We start from the raw sequence: 19,446 nt of genomic DNA on the forward strand, positions 1-19,446 counted from the left end.
TAGTGCTGATAGTGTGGCTTCATTAATTACTGGCCTCATAGAGAGCATCTGTTGATTTAGATTCCAGTAGGACAGCTTCTGGTGGAGTGTGATACTGATGTCAACTGTGGTTGTAAAGAAGCCATTACAGCATTGATCCCTGTCTTAACATGGAGGCGTGGCGTGGCATGGAGGCCGATTGGTCGCTCACTACGGCACACCTAGCTCTGGGACATGGGCTATCCACTAATTACATCAGTCCTCTCCCACAGTTAGCGATGGCGTCTCCAAAAAGGGTACTTAATACAGTAGTTATGTTTTAGTATGTGAAGACTGTAGCCTTTAGCCTGACTAACAGTTTGACTGGACAATCAGGAGTGGCAGCTCTTCCTGCCACTGACACCGAAAACTGTTTAAAACAATTATTTATTGTGGAATGGACAAGTGACATTAATGCATCATTCTTATTTGATTAGGTCTGCCACGGCTTATGCTGGCTTGATATAGGTCTTATTTACATGTGCAACATCCCACAAACACAAGACCAGTCAGCTGTGACATGTTTATGGTTGCTCTGTACATGATAATGTGGTTTGACATCACTTGGCTTGTTCAGTTGCATAAGAATGCAAATCATAAACTGTTGCCTGACTTGAGTGTGAGTGGATGCAGTAAATGTGTCCATTGCTGATAAATCTTTTGCTGGATTTCCATTTCTCATTATTGGGGAAAGCATTTCAATGATTGTTATTTCTTTGAATACACATGTGCACTATATCTGGTTAACCCAGTCAGGTGCGACTTATATATCAAAATATATATAATTTAACTAGTGCTGTCAAACAATTTAAATATTTAATCGCGATTAAACGCATTAATGTCAAAGTTAACTTGCGATTAATCACAATTAATAGCATATTTTAATCTTTTCTAAATGTCCCTTGATTTATTTTTGATCCATTCTTTTTTCTAATTTTAATAATCTCATCAACATGGAAAAGTGGTTCGTATTGCTTCGTGCAAATGTTTTTTTAAATTGAAAACAACATTGCAAATGCCTGGCTTTGACGAGGGGGCGGAGAATTTGCATCAGCTGTGTACTTGGCCATCAAGTGGTATTTCAGACTGGACAACGTGCTGCGATGATAGCTCAGTTCACAACAACAAAACACAGATAACTTTTGTCTTGTCAATGGAACCATTTGGTCACTTTTTAAAAGTAAACTTTCCATTCAGAATCTTATTGGCATCCATTTCGGCGTCTTGCGCTCGCCATCCACTAAAAATGTAATGTTAGCCTACTACCAGAGAATGTCTAATATCCTTAAACGGGCTCTCTTACTACTATTTAGCAGGCTTGCAAGCCCAAACAAGTGTGTGTGGCATGCCTGTTGTTTTGTTTACGGTCTAGCTAGATCAGGGGGGTTCTATACAAACTCTGAGATTAACCCTGAACTCTGAATTGAGTTACTCTAACATGGGAAACTCCGAAAATTCGGTTCCAGAAAAGCTGATATGAATTTGTTAACTCAACTCGGAGTTCGGCAACTCTGAGTTTAGCGCGTGCATGAATACTACCAAAAGCCAACATCTATGGAGCTCCGATACTCGGATTCACCATGGCAACGACGACAAAAAACGTTGTCATACTTCACCACACTTTACATTTTATTTTGTGTTCATGGTCAATCTGAGGACATATTCCGGAAAAGAGCAACACGGCTGTAGCTGCGTAGCCTATAGCTACAATTGGCGTGGGCAATTGCTGCCGAGTCAATGCATTTACTATTTGAATGCAATAGCCAGTCCATACATTGAACATTTAACCCCACTGTCCGTTACTGTATCATTACAGGAAAAAAAGTGTTGGACCCTAATAAAAGAGCATGTTCAATGTTATATTACATATAAAAACATACTACGAACAGGTAATGCATATTTTAAATACGCTTGTGATTGTAGCCTCGACGTCACCATGGTTTTAATCATATTAGACATGATACAACGTTTAAATATCAATTGGTGCCTATTTCAACTTGTTAGCAGTTTCCCTCAACATAATGCTTTTTATCAAAGGATGAAGAAGAAGATTAAGATGACGAAGAGACATTAATGACAGCTCCCGCATAAATGGATGCAGAGAATAATGTATGGTAGCCTAGCTACTGCAGTTCTCTCTCCATGTAGGCTACTTGCATTTACAGGCTTTTTTTGTAATTGTCAGTTACACTGACATTATGAGAATACTGAATATAAAAACGATTTGCACAGTCTGACAACAGGGCATGCTGTATACAGTGAGATGTTCATTTAATGGCAGGTGAATTTTGCATGTGGAACAGTGAAATGTAGCAAATGTAATCTCATGTATACCCAGTTACAAGTAAGTTAGTTGTACAAACTGCACCTCGTGAAGAAAGTTCCAAAAACTGACCAAGAGATGGTGTAGGCCCACTTAGGATAGAAAAATAAAGGCTAATCTCGAGAAAGATTGACTGGAACACCAGTTACGAGAGGATGCATGGTCACAGGTGATGTTAATTGTAGGAACAATAACCTACATGAATATTAATAGTTGAATTTTCTTAATTTCCATTTTGACCAAGAGATCTCATACATAGGGCAGAAGAATAAAGGCTGATCTTGTAAGGCTATCCACCTGCCCCCACCTTTCTTACGGTAAAATATGGATTCTGGATGGAGTCTCAACTTGATGTCTCTCACATCTTTGTAACTTACTGTAGCATTGCTAGACATGTTGATAAGCAAGGGTCAAGATTCTGGTGTGATTGTAGTTGTTCTTGGGTGTAGACGGAATTGTGAAGCATTGTTCTATGGATTCTTGATCTCCTGAGACCTCCTCAGCTCTGGCTTGTCCTACTCCTTCTTCCTCACCTCATGCTTTCTATCTCTGGTTTACAATAATCATGGTAGAGTAGGCATAAGAGTTAACTTCATTGATTGCATTCATTTGAAATATGATAAAATGATAATGTTATTTAACCTTAATTTGACCATTCTTGCTCTGATGTAACCCAAAGAGTCAAATAACTGTAATTCCAGTGGTATTGGCATTATTTGGTTAATGTTAATACACTGTTCAGTTTCCCATCTTCCTTCAAACCATAGGGGAATTCGTTTAGGTTGTCTGGCCAATATATTGACCCCCAACAATGTTGAAATAGATTTGCTGAAACAACAGTTACAGGACTGTAGCCTACATCATGTAAATTGTAGGAATCATATGAATCATGTAAATGGGTGCACGAGAAAGCGAGAGGACAAAGAGACGTCTAAGAAAAAACAGATTAGGTTTATTATGACTAGTTTTAGTCATAATAAACCTATTTTGAGTAGTTTTGGTTTTAACGTTTTATTGACACACAGAGACTAAAGAGCCATTGCCACGGAGGTCAAAGAGAACGTTATAAATGAGCCAAGTCTGACATCTAGTGGAGAAAAAAAGGTACTGCATCTACGGTATCTTTTTCCAAGATTTTTGAAATTATCATTTTTTTCATATTTTGTACAGTTATTATTGACAAATATACATGAATAACAGTGCCTATGGATATACCTGCTCTCTTTGTAAATAGCTTGATTATATCTCAACTTTACCTTTTTATGTTCACATATACAACTTTTGCTTCAATTTCAGACTTTTGAAATGCTTCGTTGAGCATGTGTGTGTGTTTTATAGTCAAAAAACCATAATTTTCCCACACAGAGCTTGTGTTTTTGTGTCTGTTTGGGTCCAGTATGTTGAAAAGTATGCCAAAGTGACAAACTTAATTTAACAGGTCTTGTAGATGAGATTGTGCTGAAAAAAATGATACCAAACATTGGTATGATAAACATTTCTTTATGTAGTATATCAAGGCCAAATCAAAGGTACTCAAAAACGGCCAAAATAGCTCCAGACTCCATAGAGTTAAAACCCATTAAGTTTAAGACCTATATCATTTTAGATTCTCTGTTTAACCCAATCACACCTCTTTTTATCAAAGATGTGATAAAAACCGTCATTATCCCAAACCAGAATTCAATCTGTATGCTTCTCCAATGAAAATATAGCCCACATAATGTTCCCAATGTAGCTTTTAACAAAACATTTTTCCAACTATATTTTCCATAAAGGTCAGATAGGTAGAACTTCATAACTTGCTTTGGCTGCAGTCCAAAACAAGCTAATTAGCACAAACCATCATAACCACAATTTATCAGACGTAATGAGTCTTGCCAAATTATTTCAGAACAAAGGTTATAATAACCCTCCTTATGCACTAATATCATTCATTAATACAATCTTATCACAGCCTAACTGTTCATCCAAAACATTGTCTCAGGCTCTTGACAAAACATCAAAATAAAACTTAAAATCAAATTACAATCAATCTCCAAACAAAAGTATATTTTAGTTATTTTCTCATTTTCAACCAAATTGCATCCAATACCTTTATCAGAAATCTTAAAAACCCTACATTTCACTATTTTGATTTTAAATGTTTTCCCATATACCTAAAGTATATGCATAGTTACCTTTTCAGAACATCAAAGTATTAATGTAACTTTCTAATCATTTCCTCATAATGTTTTACATACATTTCTTCAAACCAAAATAAAACATTTGTGAAAACACAGCTTCAAAATAACCCAACTGGAAAAGTGCCATCAATTGATTTTATGTCAATGGATCTTTGATGTGCACGTGGTTATTAAAATCTGATAATAAAGTCACAATTACAAATGAAATCAAATCCACATTCCTTCGCCAAATAAGAACAACCTCCCTGTCTAAACACAAACTTCCCATAAGTTCCCATAACACACAAGGTTGCCATTATTGACTGAATCTCGCCATTTGATTTCAAAATTAGACTTCTGTTAATTCTCTGACCCACATTTTAATTTGCTTTAACCTATCGTTACCATAATTTTGTTTCATTAAATCAATGTTCGGACAGTTAAAACTGCTCCCAGGCCTATAACGCTCTGTAATCACGTCAACCATGTCTTAATGTACTTAAGACAAAATAAAATATAAGTTCTCCCTTTTTCTTTTTAAACCTTTAAATCCACAATTTACCAAGAGTAACATAAGCCCGTAAAACCAAACCGTATTCTTTAACTTCTCAAATGTCTTATCAAAGCATACAGAGACCTTTGAATATTCTCATATTTACCACCAGCCATTACGCTCTCAACATGCATAAACGGACAATTCTTCGAATCGAAATTTTGCGGACCAAAAACCCAAAATGAAGATATTTAATTTGAATAATTTGTAGTTTGTATATGATTTAATGTAACACTCTTCTTACTTTCTCAATTACTTTTAGTTTTTACTCGAAGAACTCAACAGCGCGCGCTTCAAACTCAAATCAAACAACAGCGCGCCGGGACCAACTTTTAAATTCAAACTTTTTGTTTTTCTTCTCTTTGAACAACACAGATGGTTGGCGTTTACCTTCTATTCACTTAATTTTGCTCTATAACTCTTCTGATTGTAGGTATTAGAACCAATTTATAAACCAGGGGTTTCATTTCTGCATTCTTATTGAATACCTTCACACAGATATGCAGCTTATAAATACAAGTTCTGGTCGGAAAGGCTTCAAAAACCTCCCTGTTTGGCTAGGAATTACAACAAATGTTGATCGCGCATTTGTTAACCACCAAACTTCATATTCATCCAAACGGACACATATTTCAGCATTAATACTCACATAATTATGCCGAATTACCCTCTGGGATCACCTTTCCTCTGAATTTCTGAAACTCATGTAAAATGTACTCAAACAAACAAAAACCTTGTTAGCAAATATTTCAAAATACTCATCACGTAACATATTTTAAAAATAACCCAAATTAATATAAAATTCGCCAATTTCTCTAAATTTGCGTCTTTTTAAATCACTCAAATTAGTCTGCGCATGCGTCATGCGGTCCCCTCTTCTCCTGGTGAGAGGTTTCGCTTTCTTTGTGTACACCCTTTTGCCCAGTGACCCTCTTTTCCACATACAAAGCAACAGCCTATTCTATTTCCTATACTTCTTCCCCCTCTACCTCTTCCTCTACCTGCGTTACTGTCAAATACAAACATGCCTGTCCCGTCTTCATCCAATGAAAACACTGCTGTCCTTGTTTTTGCACTTTTCCTTTGTTTAATATGTTTTTCAGCATGACGGGCGTATTCCTGGGTAGCGTTTAAACGAGAAGTACGATGATCGACCATATGCTTAGTAACGAACTCTGAGATTTGAGGCAGACATCCTTTTAGGAACGCATTCTAACTGCTGTTCGTAAGGCGAGTCATTTTGCATATCTTGAGGGGGTGGTACGCCACTATGATTATCAAAAACCTCTTTTAATCGATGATAGTATTGATCTATATCTTCGTCGTCTTTCTGAACACACCTATTAACTTCCGTCCAATCGGGCCTAGCCCTATAACGTCCTTGTATTCGGTCTAAAAGCGCTTGCGTTCGGACGGCTAAAGCTGGATCCGCTGGGGCAAGAATCTGTCCATTATCATCAGTCCCCCTCCAATCTCCACAAATCATACACCAATCTGTCCCGAGTATCTGTCTAACTGCTCTCTCTACTTCCAGTCAATTAAGTCGATAGCTTTCAATCAATCCGTTAACCCCGGAAACAAATTCTGGTGCCTTAACTTTAGATGGGGAACTCCTTCTGTAGCTCTCCGTACATCATCGGCTGTCCATGGTCTAAAAACATACATAGTTGGCTCGCCGTTATCCCCAGGGTTTGGATTGGGGACTTGTATCATAGGGAAGGTGTCTAAATTCTCCTGTGCTTCTTCTTTGTTTAAAGGCAACAGTTTTAGCGCTACCCCATACATATGTTTTTGACCACTTCTAGTATTAATGGTACCTGTCACGAGACGTCGAGGCGAGGCTTGCAGTAACATACAACCAAAGGGATGTTGCAAGTTTGGGTATAACGCGTTGGGTGTTGGGGCAGTATTATCAACCGACCCATCATGGTTATAGGCTAGGGGTTGAAGTGGGGGCTGATGCGGAGGCATGTCAAGTTCTACTCCGAGATTCCTATCTTGTCTATATGTTTCTGCATTTATATCCTCGGAATCATCTTCAATGATTTCCACATACTCTCCTTTATAACATGTACAACAATTACCCATGGTTAAATTCACAATAGGACCGCGGTTTTAACAATTATACAATTAGTCCTCGTCAACTAATTTTGTAGGCCTACAAGGCTATCTTTTACGTGCGCACGGAGTAATTTATTACCTGTAGCCTACTCACAGGCTGTGGACCGGCCCATTTACTTCAACAGCTTTCTACAGAACTTAGCAAAATAGGATACTAACGCTGCTTCCCAGTACCCTGGCGCCATATCTTAGTAAACGTGACTCCTGTGATTAGCCTGTACCATCTCACAACTTGGACCTGAATTAAGCAAACGCAAGATATATAATTGCACGTAATTTATCTTTAAATCAAAAATCGAGTCCAAATTCTACATTGTACACTGAAAAGTCATATCTTATGTTCACGCATCTGAATCCTAGTCGACCAGGCCTTGTCCTGTTCGTTTGGCTTTAATAACACATGTTTAAGGCACATGTCTACCACCAGACTCAGATACTCAAAACAAACACATTTCAGCAACAATAAATGCACTTATGTAGAACTCCACTCTCTAATGGAATGTCAAACGCCTTTACCATGAGTAAATTAAAGTTCCCAATTCATCAGCAATAACATTGTCAATTTCAACCAATATACATTTACAGGTCAGGATCCATTGTGAGTTTAGTGCACAACTTCACAGCGGAGTTTTTCATCCGACTATTAGCCTATATTAACCAGTGATTAGTCTTTAACGACCGCACTGCATGAGTTTTTCTCAATTTAGAACATATTAGTAAAAAATTAAACACAAATCTTGTTCTTACCGTGAAATCCAACGAGACTGTGCCTCAGGTTATTCTTTTAATCTCGTCACCCTTTCCACCGTTCAGTGGGACCGGCCTTTAAGAAACAGCAATCGGCTGCAAGGACTTTTATTAGGAGTTAAAGAACCCCTGCCGTGCACGGTTTCGGTCCCGACCCTGGACAGCGGAAAAAGTTATTGAGATCCGGCTCGAAGGACCAATTTGTTATGATAATTTCTTTATCAGGAAAGCACAGAGTCGTCGGATTCAAAGAAAGTACAATAGTTTAATGCTTGCCAGCAAGGAGACAAAGTCTGATCGCAATACAAAGTTTGTCTGCTAGCATGTTGTGCTAGCTAGCTATTTAATCAGAACCGCTCTTTACAGTCATTGGTTAAGACAAAGGCATGCAAATGTTCCATTGCTCTTCTTCATTGGCTCCTTGCATAGACCTGGTGTGCGTGCGTGTTCAGAGTGCGTGCGTGTTTACGACATCAACCCTGATTGAAACACAACAGGATCTCTTGATGTCGTAAAAGCTCCTTCACATAAGTGTCAACAAATGGTCTACAGACCTTGCACCCCATCTTAGTCCTTGTCAAACAGCATCTCCTTAAAACAAACAAACCCTTCCCCCAGGGTGATAAGACAGCCTAAAGTCTAGTTTGGGGGCTCTGTTATCTGCTGACAAAGACTACTAAGCATCTGTATTATTCAGTATAAAACATTACATTCTTAATTTCTCTGACAGTTCCCACATGTTTTATTTCGCTTCAGAATTAGCCATAGAGTTAATATAACTAGAGACAGCTACTTCTGTCTTCCAAGATGGCATCCCCATTCATTTCTATGAAAAGTGCTCAGTGGCGCAGTGAGGCAAGCGAGAGCGAGAGACTGGACGCAGCCATCTTTCCACTTCCGTGTCTTCCGGTCTAGCTTTAAACAGTGGCTCTTTTTTTCCCTAGCTCCGAAACCTCGTGCACGCTTGCAACTAGCTGTACACGTCATACTTTGCGACAACCAGTCGCGAGCATAGATTGATATGGTTACAAGCCTATGTTACGAGCGTGTGAGCTAAGGCATTGCAGTGGCAGAATGGGGTACAAGTCCGATAAGAATCAGACACATGATGCAAACTTAACGGAAATGTATTCTGTCACTGTATAGTATTCCTTTCACTTGTTTTTTAGAAATAGGCTATAGGGCTAAATATAGGGCTATTCTAGATGGAACTCATCACATAGGTTGCTTTTTTTCTTTGTGATATAAGTATGATTTCCAACGCATTGTATCGGATGAAATAAACTGTTAGCATGAACAGCTCCGTCTTTGTTCTCGCCAGGCAAAGAAAGCTTTATAGATATTTTGGTAACCGAAATCTTCCATAATGCAGACTTAGCATAGCTTACTTTCTTCACACTGCCTTCAATTTAACATCAGTGTAGAAATATGGCCATGTGTTTTATATGTTCATCCTAACCAAACGCCTATTAATGGATATAACGTGATCTAACAAGACTTCGTAATAATGTAATAAATAAAAGCTTGACAACTGTGTCTAAAATATACTTTATTGGACATTTGCCTTTGAAAGGGGAATATTCGAAGAACCATATAGGCTACACGACGTTTCCATCAATATGTAAGTGGGGGTGAAACATTTAGTCACCGAGGACCTTCATTGTCCCACAAAAGCAGTCTGGCTTGATGACACGATCAACAAAAGAATAATGGGTGTGTTTAACAAAAGCTTCTGAAGGCAAGACTAATATTATTTAAATATAGGCCTATATAATTTCCTATTGTGGTTACCGGTTAAAGTATTAATCTTCGTCTTTGCTCCAGATAGACGTCAACAATGTATGCTCGCGCTTAACATATTATATTTGCCATCATGTCATGAACGTTTTTACGAAAAATCAAATCTGTTTTAAAATAACGGAAATAAACTATATTAACAACATGTCATGTATGTGTGACATTTGCTTAACTTGCTGCAACAGGGCAGGCAACTCAAGCCAGTTCTCCCTGTGCTCATTCAATATAAGTCTATGGCTCATTCAGCTCCATGTAAATCGGCTATCGGCCAATGTGAACTATTGTGCTCGTGCCCTGTTAGTATCCGCAAGCACATTTGCAGGCAACTTTTATTGACGTAGGCAAATAAATGGGGTGCTAGTTTACACATTTCGGATTGGTCTCAAACTTAGCAAAAATCGGGATAAATTATTCTATGAAAAAGCTAGTAGTATGAGCCAGGTTCGAGAATCGAACAAAAATTATTGGGGGAGATAGTTTTGTAAATGTTGACTGGAGTTAATAGAATAAAAACGACCGGAAGAGTCGGAAACCTAACCGTAATGCAATACCACCTACATCCACCGGGGCCGTTGCTTCAAGCCGAGGGGCGAAGGGTGGGGGCTTGGTGGGGGCTTGGAATTAGTTTACGGCAATGACTGTTTATGAGCGTTACCATGACAATCGCCTGCTCCGGAAGTCGCGCCCATAATTCAGGAAATGGATCATGGGAGCTAGGAATAAGGTGGATATCAATATTTTATTTTCGTTGGAAATGCGCCGACACAACTTCCCAAAGGTTTGTATGTCTGCGCCAAACATTTCAGCCACTACTGTTTCCTCAACTTGAGAGCCAACACAAAGCTGGCCTTGCTGAAATTAAATTCTGGATCATTACTAAATCTCCTTGGTCAAGCTACAAACCTTGGACAAGTAAGTTAACTAACGCGATCATTTTGTTGCTTTACTGTACAGTATAAGGTAGCCAGCCGAATCGGGCCGATTGCGGTTAAGTGCCGGCGCACTCGGCTGTGTTCTGGCATCGGATCGCCTACATTGAGCCGGTGTTACGTCCCAACTGGTTCCCAATTTAACTGGTTCCCCAGCTGTGCGTGCACCTATCAGTCTGCCTCTGTCACCAGATTCGTCACAAATTCACAAACATATTACTGGCGATTTTCAAGTCGGATCTCATATTTGCTGCGGCAAATATGAAAGTAGGCCTATAGGCTACGTGCGCACTACATTAGGCTACCATTCGCGACAAAATAAATGGAGACAAAATAAAACATTTGCAGACTCGCATGAAGTGGGATTCGATCGCACTAGAGTAAAAACATAAACGCATCAAAGTCCGTTGACTAACACCATGAGCTATATCAGCTCACAAAATGCGAGAGAATCGTTAGGTATTTCTTAACTACATTGGCCTTCAGGTAACATTTTGAATTGGCGTCTTCTGATTCAACTGGTTCCCATAGACACTACCCGAATGTAGGCTCACTATGCACGTATTTGGGGTTGTTTCGAGGCAATAGCCGTATTTTCCACGACATCACAGCTGCTTCTGACACCACATATTACAAATTCATACTAAGAACGTCGCTGCTAACCCAGACGATACGATAAAAATACGCTTAACACAACATGGAAACATTCGTTTCCTATGCGATTTCGTGTAGCCTATTGCTGAGTGTTTCTTCGCTATATCTTTTGAAATCAATTCATTTCATAATTGTATATTCTGAACAAATGTACTGAGCACTACATTACAGCCATTCACGCCATAATAAATGGAAACTAAGAAAATAAAAGATTCGAGTGGTCTTCGATCCCACGAGCAAAAACACATACAAAGTGACAATTCTGTGCATTACACCGTAAGCTACTGGAGCACGTGAGTAGTTTAGGAACTCAGTCACAACTTGATTAACTACGTTGGCCTTCAGGCAACAAGTTGTTTAGGTTCTTCTGAATCAACTAGTTACCGTAGACACTACCAGAATGTAGGCTACTCATCACGTATTTGGAGTTGTCTCAAGGCAATAGCCATATTAACCACAACCACCATTTGTTCAGAATATACAATTATGAAATGAATTGATTTCAAAAGATATAGCGAAGAAACACTCAGCAATAGGCTACACGAAATCGCATAGGAAACGAATGTTTCCATGTTGTGTTAAGCGTATTTTTATCGTATCGTCTGGGTTAGCAGCGACGTTCTTAGTATGAATTTGTAATATGTGGTGTCAGAAGCAGCTGTGATGTCGTGGAAAATACGGCTATTGCCTCGAAACAACCCCAAATACGTGCATAGTAAGCCTACATTCGGGTAGTGTCTATGGGAACCAGTTGAATCAGAAGACGCCAATTCAAAATGTTACCTGAAGGCCAATGTAGTTAAGAAATACCTAACGATTCTCTCGCATTTTGTGAGCTGATATAGCTCATGGTGTTAGTCAACGGACTTTGATGCGTTTATGTTTTTACTCTAGTGCGATCGAATCCCACTTCATGCGAGTCTGCAAATGTTTTATTTTGTCTCCATTTATTTTGTCGCGAATGGTAGCCTAATGTAGTGCGCACGTAGCCTATAGGCCTACTTTCATATTTGCCGCAGCAAATATGAGATCCGACTTGAAAATCGCCAGTAATATGTTTGTGAATTTGTGACGAATCTGGTGACAGAGGCAGACTGATAGGTGCACGCACAGCTGGGGAACCAGTTAAATTGGGAACCAGTTGGGACGTAACACCGGCTCTGGCCCAGAATAGGTTGCCAGATTTGGCTAGGTTTTGGTTGTGCGGACATGGGCCGATTGCGGCCGAGAATTGGCATATTTCCATTATGGAGTTATCTGGATCAGTAATAACATTTGAGTGTTGGGAGTTGTGGGTTGGGCTTGTTCTGTATTTAAATAAAACAAATTAAGGATATTTTTTGTGTGTATCGTATTCTTGATATGCCAGTATTTATAGTTTGTACTAACATTTGTATCATACTTGCACACAATTTGAAAAACAACACCATTTGAATTGGCCGCGGGAATATAGGCTACTCGCGCACCCATCCAGCACCTGTGTGTGAGAGGCGCTCATCTACTCGCGCACCCATCCAGCGCCTGTGTGTGAGAGGCGCTCACATTTTCAACTGCCATTCTGTTAACGGTCATGGGAGCAGTTCGTTGTCAGGTAAGGCCATTTAAATAGAGAAATACACTATACTTTTCAGGATATTTAATATTAAAATAATAAGGTGTTGCTAAGTCTAGCTTACGTTAGACAATGTTTATGATATGTAGCTTACTAGTAATAATAACCTAGCTAGCCTAATCTAATGATGTGTTGCAGCTAGCTACAATGTGTCAGGTTTGGATGGACTCTTGATACAGTATAGCTTACCAACATCCTCTAATAGAGAGATATCAATAGTTGTATTCATTATACAGCTTGAAACGTTATTACTTTGCTTCATTTTTGAGATACAGCTTAGTTTTTAGTCGATCGACCTATATGTCTAACATGATGTAGAAGCGGGTGAAAACTTGATAGCCACTTGTACACTTTAACGAATTGTTCAAAACTCATTCAAGTAAGCGGATCGTCCGCTTACTTGAGTGAGTATTGACGAAAGCAGCGGATGAAAACGATCACATCTGTATTCGTTGTATAATGTGTTGGTAGCCATAATGGCCTCTGACTTGAGTTATGGTTACAAAACTGCTCGAGAACGTCCTCTCGAGCAGGAGACTCGCGCTCAAGTCAGAGGCGCCCACTTTATGTTCACATCAGAGTAGCCTATGGAAGATTATTCCTGTCAAAATTCAAATGATAAATGACATTTTCAAATTATAAATGAAATGCTTAAACGTGTTACTAATTGTCTATGTGTTTAACGCCTAGGCCCAACACAATTGACCACAGAACCAGCCACAGGAATCGGAGGGAGCAGTCGTTTTTGTTGTAAGTCAACAGAAGTAGAAAAATATCAGCTCATTTAGCAATATTTTATTCTATTTTGGTTAATCCATTTATTTTCTTCACGTGTTTAACCCCTAGGCCCAACGCAATTGGCAAAGGAACCTTGTAGGCTACTGTAAGTTCATCATTTTTATGTTTTTCAATTTTGCCCAAGACTTGTGCTGTGAAGTTCATCTGCACAGCTGGACTTCTTAGTTGTCACAAAGTTAATCTCCTTTACCATCTGTAGTCTACCCTTTGGCCATAATGAATGAGCGTTATTCTGAATACGTCAAGTCATCAAATCTGCGAAGAAAGTCAACAGCCACAGTCAAGAAACGTTTAGAATCATACTTTAAAGATAATCTTACATCTGTAGATGAAGTTAATGATCCTGTTGAAAGTGCTTATCCTGATTGTGTTGAACAAGTTGCTGAGTGTGATGAAGTGGAAAATGATGATCATAGTGGTCAGGGTTTGGAGGAGATGGTCACTGAGTGCACAGCAGAGGCCTATCCTGAGCCAGTGGGTGACTTTGAAAATGTAGTTGAGAGCGATGATGAAATTCAACAGCCAACTCTAATTTCTAGCTTGATGAACTGGGCTGTGGAGTACAGTATCACTTTAGTTGCATTGACTGCCTTGTTGTCAGTGTTAAGGCATCACCACCCATCACTACCTAAGGATGCAAAGACACTCCTCCATACAAATAGAAATTACCTAATCAAACAAGTTGCAGGTGGTGCATACTTTTACTTTGGGATTGTAAATGCTCTGTCACGTTTCTTGAAAAATAGTTGGTTGAAAATTCCAGATCGGCACACAATCAAACTACAATTAAATTTTGATGGGCTGCCTCTTTACAAGAGTTCATGTATCCAGTTGTGGCCAGTTTTGGGGTTAGTGCAAGGATTAAAAAAACCTTGCTTGATTGCTTTGTTTGGTGGCAAATCAAAACCTCTTTCTCTGGGAGAATACTTGAGAGATCTAGTGACAGAGATACAAATCTTAGCAGCTGGCTTTACGTTGAAAGGAAAAACACTGTTTTTAAAAATAACATCAATGATGTGTGATGCTCCTGCACGAGCATACATAAAAGCAATAAAATATCACACTGGATATGCAGGCTGTGATAAGTGCACATTACATGGGGTTCATGTAGATGGTAGAATGACTTTTCCAGACAGCACAAGCCCTGTTAGAACTGATGAAAGTTTCAGACTTCAGATGGATGAGGAACATCACAGAGACATCTCCCCTCTTACTGAAACTGGAATTGGAATGGTTTCTATGTTTCCCCATGATTACATGCACCTTGTCTGCCTTGGAGTCACAAGGAAGCTCCTAGAGCTGTGGGCAGGAAGCAATGGCCGTCTTAAGTGCCGCTTGCCATCAAAAAAAGTGAGTCAGTTGTCAGAAACACTTTTGTCATTCAAATGTCACATGCCTACAGAATTTGCCAGAAAGCCCAGATCTGTTGAAGAGATACATAGATGGAAGGCAACTGAATATAGACAATTTTTATTGTATACTGGACCGGTTGCACTAGTTGATGTTGTTAGCGCACCAGTTTACAACAACTTCATGCTGCTCTATGTTGCCATATCCATATTGGCATGTCCAAAACTGTGTGTGGAGTTCTGCGATTTTGCAAAAACTTTGCTTGTATCTTTTGTACAACACTTTGGACAGCTTTATGGCAGGGAGAATCTTGTGTACAATGTGCACGGCCTTATTCATCTCAGTGATGACGTTAAAGAACATGGCCAGTGTTTGGACAACATTTCTGGGTTTCCCTTTGAGAACTACCTTGGTCAAATAAAGAAAATGATTCGCAGCCCTCAGTTTCCAGTTGCGCAAGTTGTAAGGCGAATGTCAGAGTTTGAAAATGCAGATTGTAATGCAGATACACCAAATGAAACTAAACTCAGAAAGCCACACAGTGAGGGTCCACTGCCATTACACATCACATGTCCAGTCTTGCAGTACAAAGAAATACATCTTTCACACCTTTGTGTCAAGGTGTTCACAGGAGATAACTGTATATGTTATAATGGTATGGTAGGCATAGTCCAGAATATCATTGTGGTTGATGGGGATCCATATTTGGTGTATAATGAGTTTAATAATTGTTCAAGTTTCTTTGACTACCCGATAAATTCATGCCAGTTGGGAGTGTTCCTTCTCAAAGACTTGTCTCAGGGACTAAAATGCATTAGGATGGATGAGACTGTGACCAAGTATGTACTACTTCCAATCAGGAACACATTTGTAGGCATGCCATTGCTCCATTTGTCATAAATGGGAGCTGAGTGTTGTGTTTTATTGGGGCTGAGTATAAAACCTGAATTATTTTTGTGCTGAACAAAATGTCTAGCATAGAGTATCCAAAGATGTTGTACATAAAGTTAGCATAGGTAAAAGTTTATACCTTTTCTGAAACTTTTCTACGATCATATATGTAATTTTTTTTTTATCATTTGGCATGTAAAAAACACATTTGTGTTAACTGTTGAATGTTCTTTGCACCTGCATTTTACCAATGAAAATAAATTGTTATACCATGGACTAGGTCGGGGGTGGGCAATTATTATTTACAAGGGGCAACATGAGAAACCTGAAATATGTTGGAGGGCTGCATCAACGATAACTTGAACTTAATTCTGCTATTCATTTTCTCCCATTGTAAAAAGCAGTAAAGTTTTTATTTTGATTAGCTGCTACTGGTTATCAGAAGAATAAGGATATTTTGTAAATATTTATATAAATATATGAAATTGTGGTGTAGGTCAAATAGGAAAAGACTATAGAAGTAATACATATTTTGTTCAGTGAAAGAAATTCAGTGGCCTTGAACGAGTGCATCAAAATCTGTCTGAATGTCTGAGGTGGATATGCGAGGGACAGCTGACAGGTGATCATCAGGGTCTGCAGCTTAACTAGCAAACCATCAGCGGCCCGCGCACACTGAATCAGTCAAGTTCAAATTGTAATCATTCAACACAGCGACCTGTTCTCCACAAACTAAGACTACAGCTTTGCCTTTGACTTCAGTAAACAGATACTTAGAAGTAATTATCATTTACTTGATCCTCAAATACGTTTAGCTGTGGTAGGACCTGTAGACTAATTCCTTTTCTGTTCATAGACAATGTACCATATTGTAGACTTTCTGGACACGGGAGACACAGAAGTTGTTCCAGCCTCTTGGGTTGCAAATGGAAGAAGCTACTGGCCTCCCTACAAAGCCAGGGAGCGATGCAACAGGGCCATAATGGGAGCAGACCCTCCTGAAGAATCGTGGGCAAACCATAACATCAGGATCCGGGCAACTAAAAGTATAATTTAATTCATTATGATTAAAGTGTTAGCAACCACAATTGGCATTAGATTTATTTAAGAATTGCATTAATTTAATTTAATTAATTGTTTCCATTTTAATGCAGATACATTTAGTGAGGCACGGCTGCTGCTACCAAGGGCACTGCTGACATCAGATCTTCAAACTGAAGATGAGGAGGACCAACGTCCAGCTTATAAGAGAAGGAAGAGAAGGTAAGACAGAGTTTGCTCTCTTCATAATTATAAATGAGGTTGAAAACAATGCAGATCATCCCCAAAACACAACTTATTTTGTTCAATAGAGGCACAAACAGAATTTGGGAGTCAGAGAGCGAAGATGAGCAACCCAGAGGGGTAAACACCAGGGCACATTTAAGTTTACCCCCAGCACCAGTTATTGCTCCTCCAACTCCCTCCAGACCAAACTTGAACATGGCAACCCCTGACCGGCCCAGGGTAAACAACCAGCCCACCCGACCAGCCATTGCTACAAGTGTCCCCAGACCAAACTTGAGCATGGCAACCCCTGACCGGCCCAGGGTAAACAACCAGCCCATGTGTGATCGTAAGTGTTAAACAGCAATTATTACAAACAAAATGTATTCATTTCTCAAAAAGGTTGTATGGGGCTTAATTTGTAATGGGCTTAATTTGTATTTGAATATACTATTTAAAACATGTCTGACTGCTTGTGTGTCTTAACCTGTTGCCCTTAGTATATGCCCAGGTATTAACTTGGTAGGTGTTTTTGTTTTATTTTTCAGCAATTCTCCGTGACATTTTGACGACTATGGAGACGATCAAGCATCAACAGCAAATGATTTTGCTACAGTTGCAAACAACTCGTCAACCAATGGAGGTGCCAGATGTTTCTGGCTTTCCATTAACATCACTGGATGAACTAATCAAGCTCGAGGAGAGCATTGCTTCACAGGTGGAATACAAACGAAAATTGGTAGGTGAACGTTCATGTATTTGTTGAATTGATATTTGCTGAGACTTTTGACCTATGGTGCTTTTTAATGAAAAAAATAAAGATATGTGATATTATAGATTCAGCGCCTATAAAAATGATCATAAGCTAATAGGGGCAATTCTTTTCATCTTTCAGGTCACCTATTTTGGGCTGGCGGGGGGGTTGACAATAAAGGAGACAGTTTGGAGAATAATGGCCAAACTATTGAAAAATCAACTGGCTAAGCAAATTAACTGGCGAGGGTAAATGGCAAGTATGGCTTTGAGCCACTTGCCATTAAAGATGTTGTCCTCAGTAAGTTTTATTTTAGTATTATAAGGTAGAAATAAGAAACAGTATAAAGTAGTAGTATGCCTAGTATGCTTATTCACTTTCCTGTCTTGTGAACGGCCTTAACCTGCCTGTTCCATTACGTTTTTTTGTTTATTTCTTAAGAATCTGTGCGATGCAATGCAAGTACTGCATCTGCATCCGATGGAGATGTAGAAAAGTTTATTAAAAGGTGGCTGCAGCTTGCATCGGACCGAGATGGAGGAAGACGAGAGCGGGCAATGAGACAAGCTAATTCTTAGTAAGATGTGTTCCAAATGTTCAAATCTGTCTATATATACCGTGTATGTGTGTGTATATTATTTGTATATATCCTTCTAGCATCTGTATATATATATATATCTGACTGTGTAAGCAACCATGTTTATCTGCCCCTTCCCTCCTCTCCTTTTCTCTCTCTATATTCATCTTATAGGGTACATCTCAAGCTTCAAAGGGGCATGCTTGAGGAGGCTGCGGTCATTACACACACATACACAAACTGTATTTATTCAAATAAATTGTTAAAAATAGACATGCATGGTGTAATTTTTGCTACTGAAAAGTAGCACATTATGGGGTTAGGTATGGGGTAATGTAGGAGGGATTGCCACAATATCATCATAATTTGTGTTAACTCTAAATATCGAGTTTTAGTGTTACAATGAAAAAAATATTTTGTGCTCTGTGTCTAGGCCCTAGTGTCCATGTATTTTTCTTTTTTTTTAAGCTAATATTGCATTGGTAAAAGGAAGAGCCCGTTTTTATTCATGCACACTCTCCAGGACCTGCTTCAAGCAAGTTGGCAACGTAAGATGTGGTTTTGAAATCTTCTGGCATTATAGTGGATCCGTCATGACTTTTTACAGGCTGTCAACTGGCTAACATATGGGCTAGTTCTGGCAGTTTTGTTGGGGTGATTCCGGCCCAATGTTGGAAATACTGGTTCAGTTTCGGGCTGCCGGACCCGGGCCAGTGTACTTGGGCCGATTCTGGGGCGTCATTCAAACCAGATTTGGCCCGAGTCCGGCAACCGCACTCGGGCCGAGTAATTTCTTCTGGCCTGCCGGATCTGGGCCATTATCGGGCCAAACCATTTTGGCTACCTGGTTACCTAGCTTGCTACCTTTAGAATGTGGCTGTAACATTAGCTCTG

General features: G+C 39.3%; 1 protein-coding gene across 5 annotated transcripts; it reads left to right on the forward strand.

Moving 5' to 3' along the window:
• Positions 1-12,166: 12,166 nt before the first annotated feature.
• On the forward strand, positions 12,167-18,823 carry LOC146258513 (uncharacterized). Of its 5 annotated transcripts, none has more exons than XM_084673096.1 (9): positions 12,631-12,895; positions 13,607-13,666; positions 13,763-13,799; positions 16,812-17,001; positions 17,110-17,218; positions 17,308-17,570; positions 17,770-17,960; positions 18,117-18,552; positions 18,727-18,823. In XM_084673096.1, exons 4-8 carry the CDS (start codon positions 16,815-16,817, stop codon positions 18,225-18,227), a joined length of 861 nt encoding a protein of 286 aa, XP_084529222.1. In that variant the 5' UTR covers positions 12,631-12,895; positions 13,607-13,666; positions 13,763-13,799; positions 16,812-16,814; the 3' UTR covers positions 18,228-18,552; positions 18,727-18,823. The 5 variants fall into 5 exon arrangements, 2 of the variants coding, with proteins under 2 accessions (XP_084529222.1, XP_084529223.1); XM_084673097.1 differs by having other exon boundaries at positions 12,636-12,895; positions 16,831-17,001; XR_014729808.1 differs by lacking the exons at positions 16,812-17,001; positions 17,110-17,218 and adding an exon at positions 13,914-15,064 and having other exon boundaries at positions 12,167-12,895; positions 17,545-17,570.
• The last annotated feature ends 623 nt before the right edge of the window (positions 18,824-19,446 follow it).

The sequence above is a fragment of the Hypomesus nipponensis genome, chromosome 14 (assembly GCF_054491055.1).
Source record: "Hypomesus nipponensis isolate SF chromosome 14, ASM5449105v1, whole genome shotgun sequence".
In the NCBI taxonomy this organism is placed as follows: Eukaryota; Metazoa; Chordata; class Actinopteri; order Osmeriformes; family Osmeridae; genus Hypomesus; species Hypomesus nipponensis.

What these genes read in the sequence shown, in the direction of transcription:
- LOC146258513 (XM_084673096.1), top strand. Translation starts at nt 16,815, where the DNA reads ATGTACCATATTGTAGACTTTCTGGACACGGGAGACACAGAAGTTGTT. An exon ending in CAGGATCCGGGCAACTAAAA is followed by an intron (nt 17,002 to 17,109) that starts GTATAATTTAAT and finishes ATTTTAATGCAG; the next exon opens with ATACATTTAGTGAGGCACGG. An exon ending in CAACCAGCCCATGTGTGATC is followed by an intron (nt 17,571 to 17,769) that starts GTAAGTGTTAAA and finishes TTTATTTTTCAG; the next exon opens with CAATTCTCCGTGACATTTTG.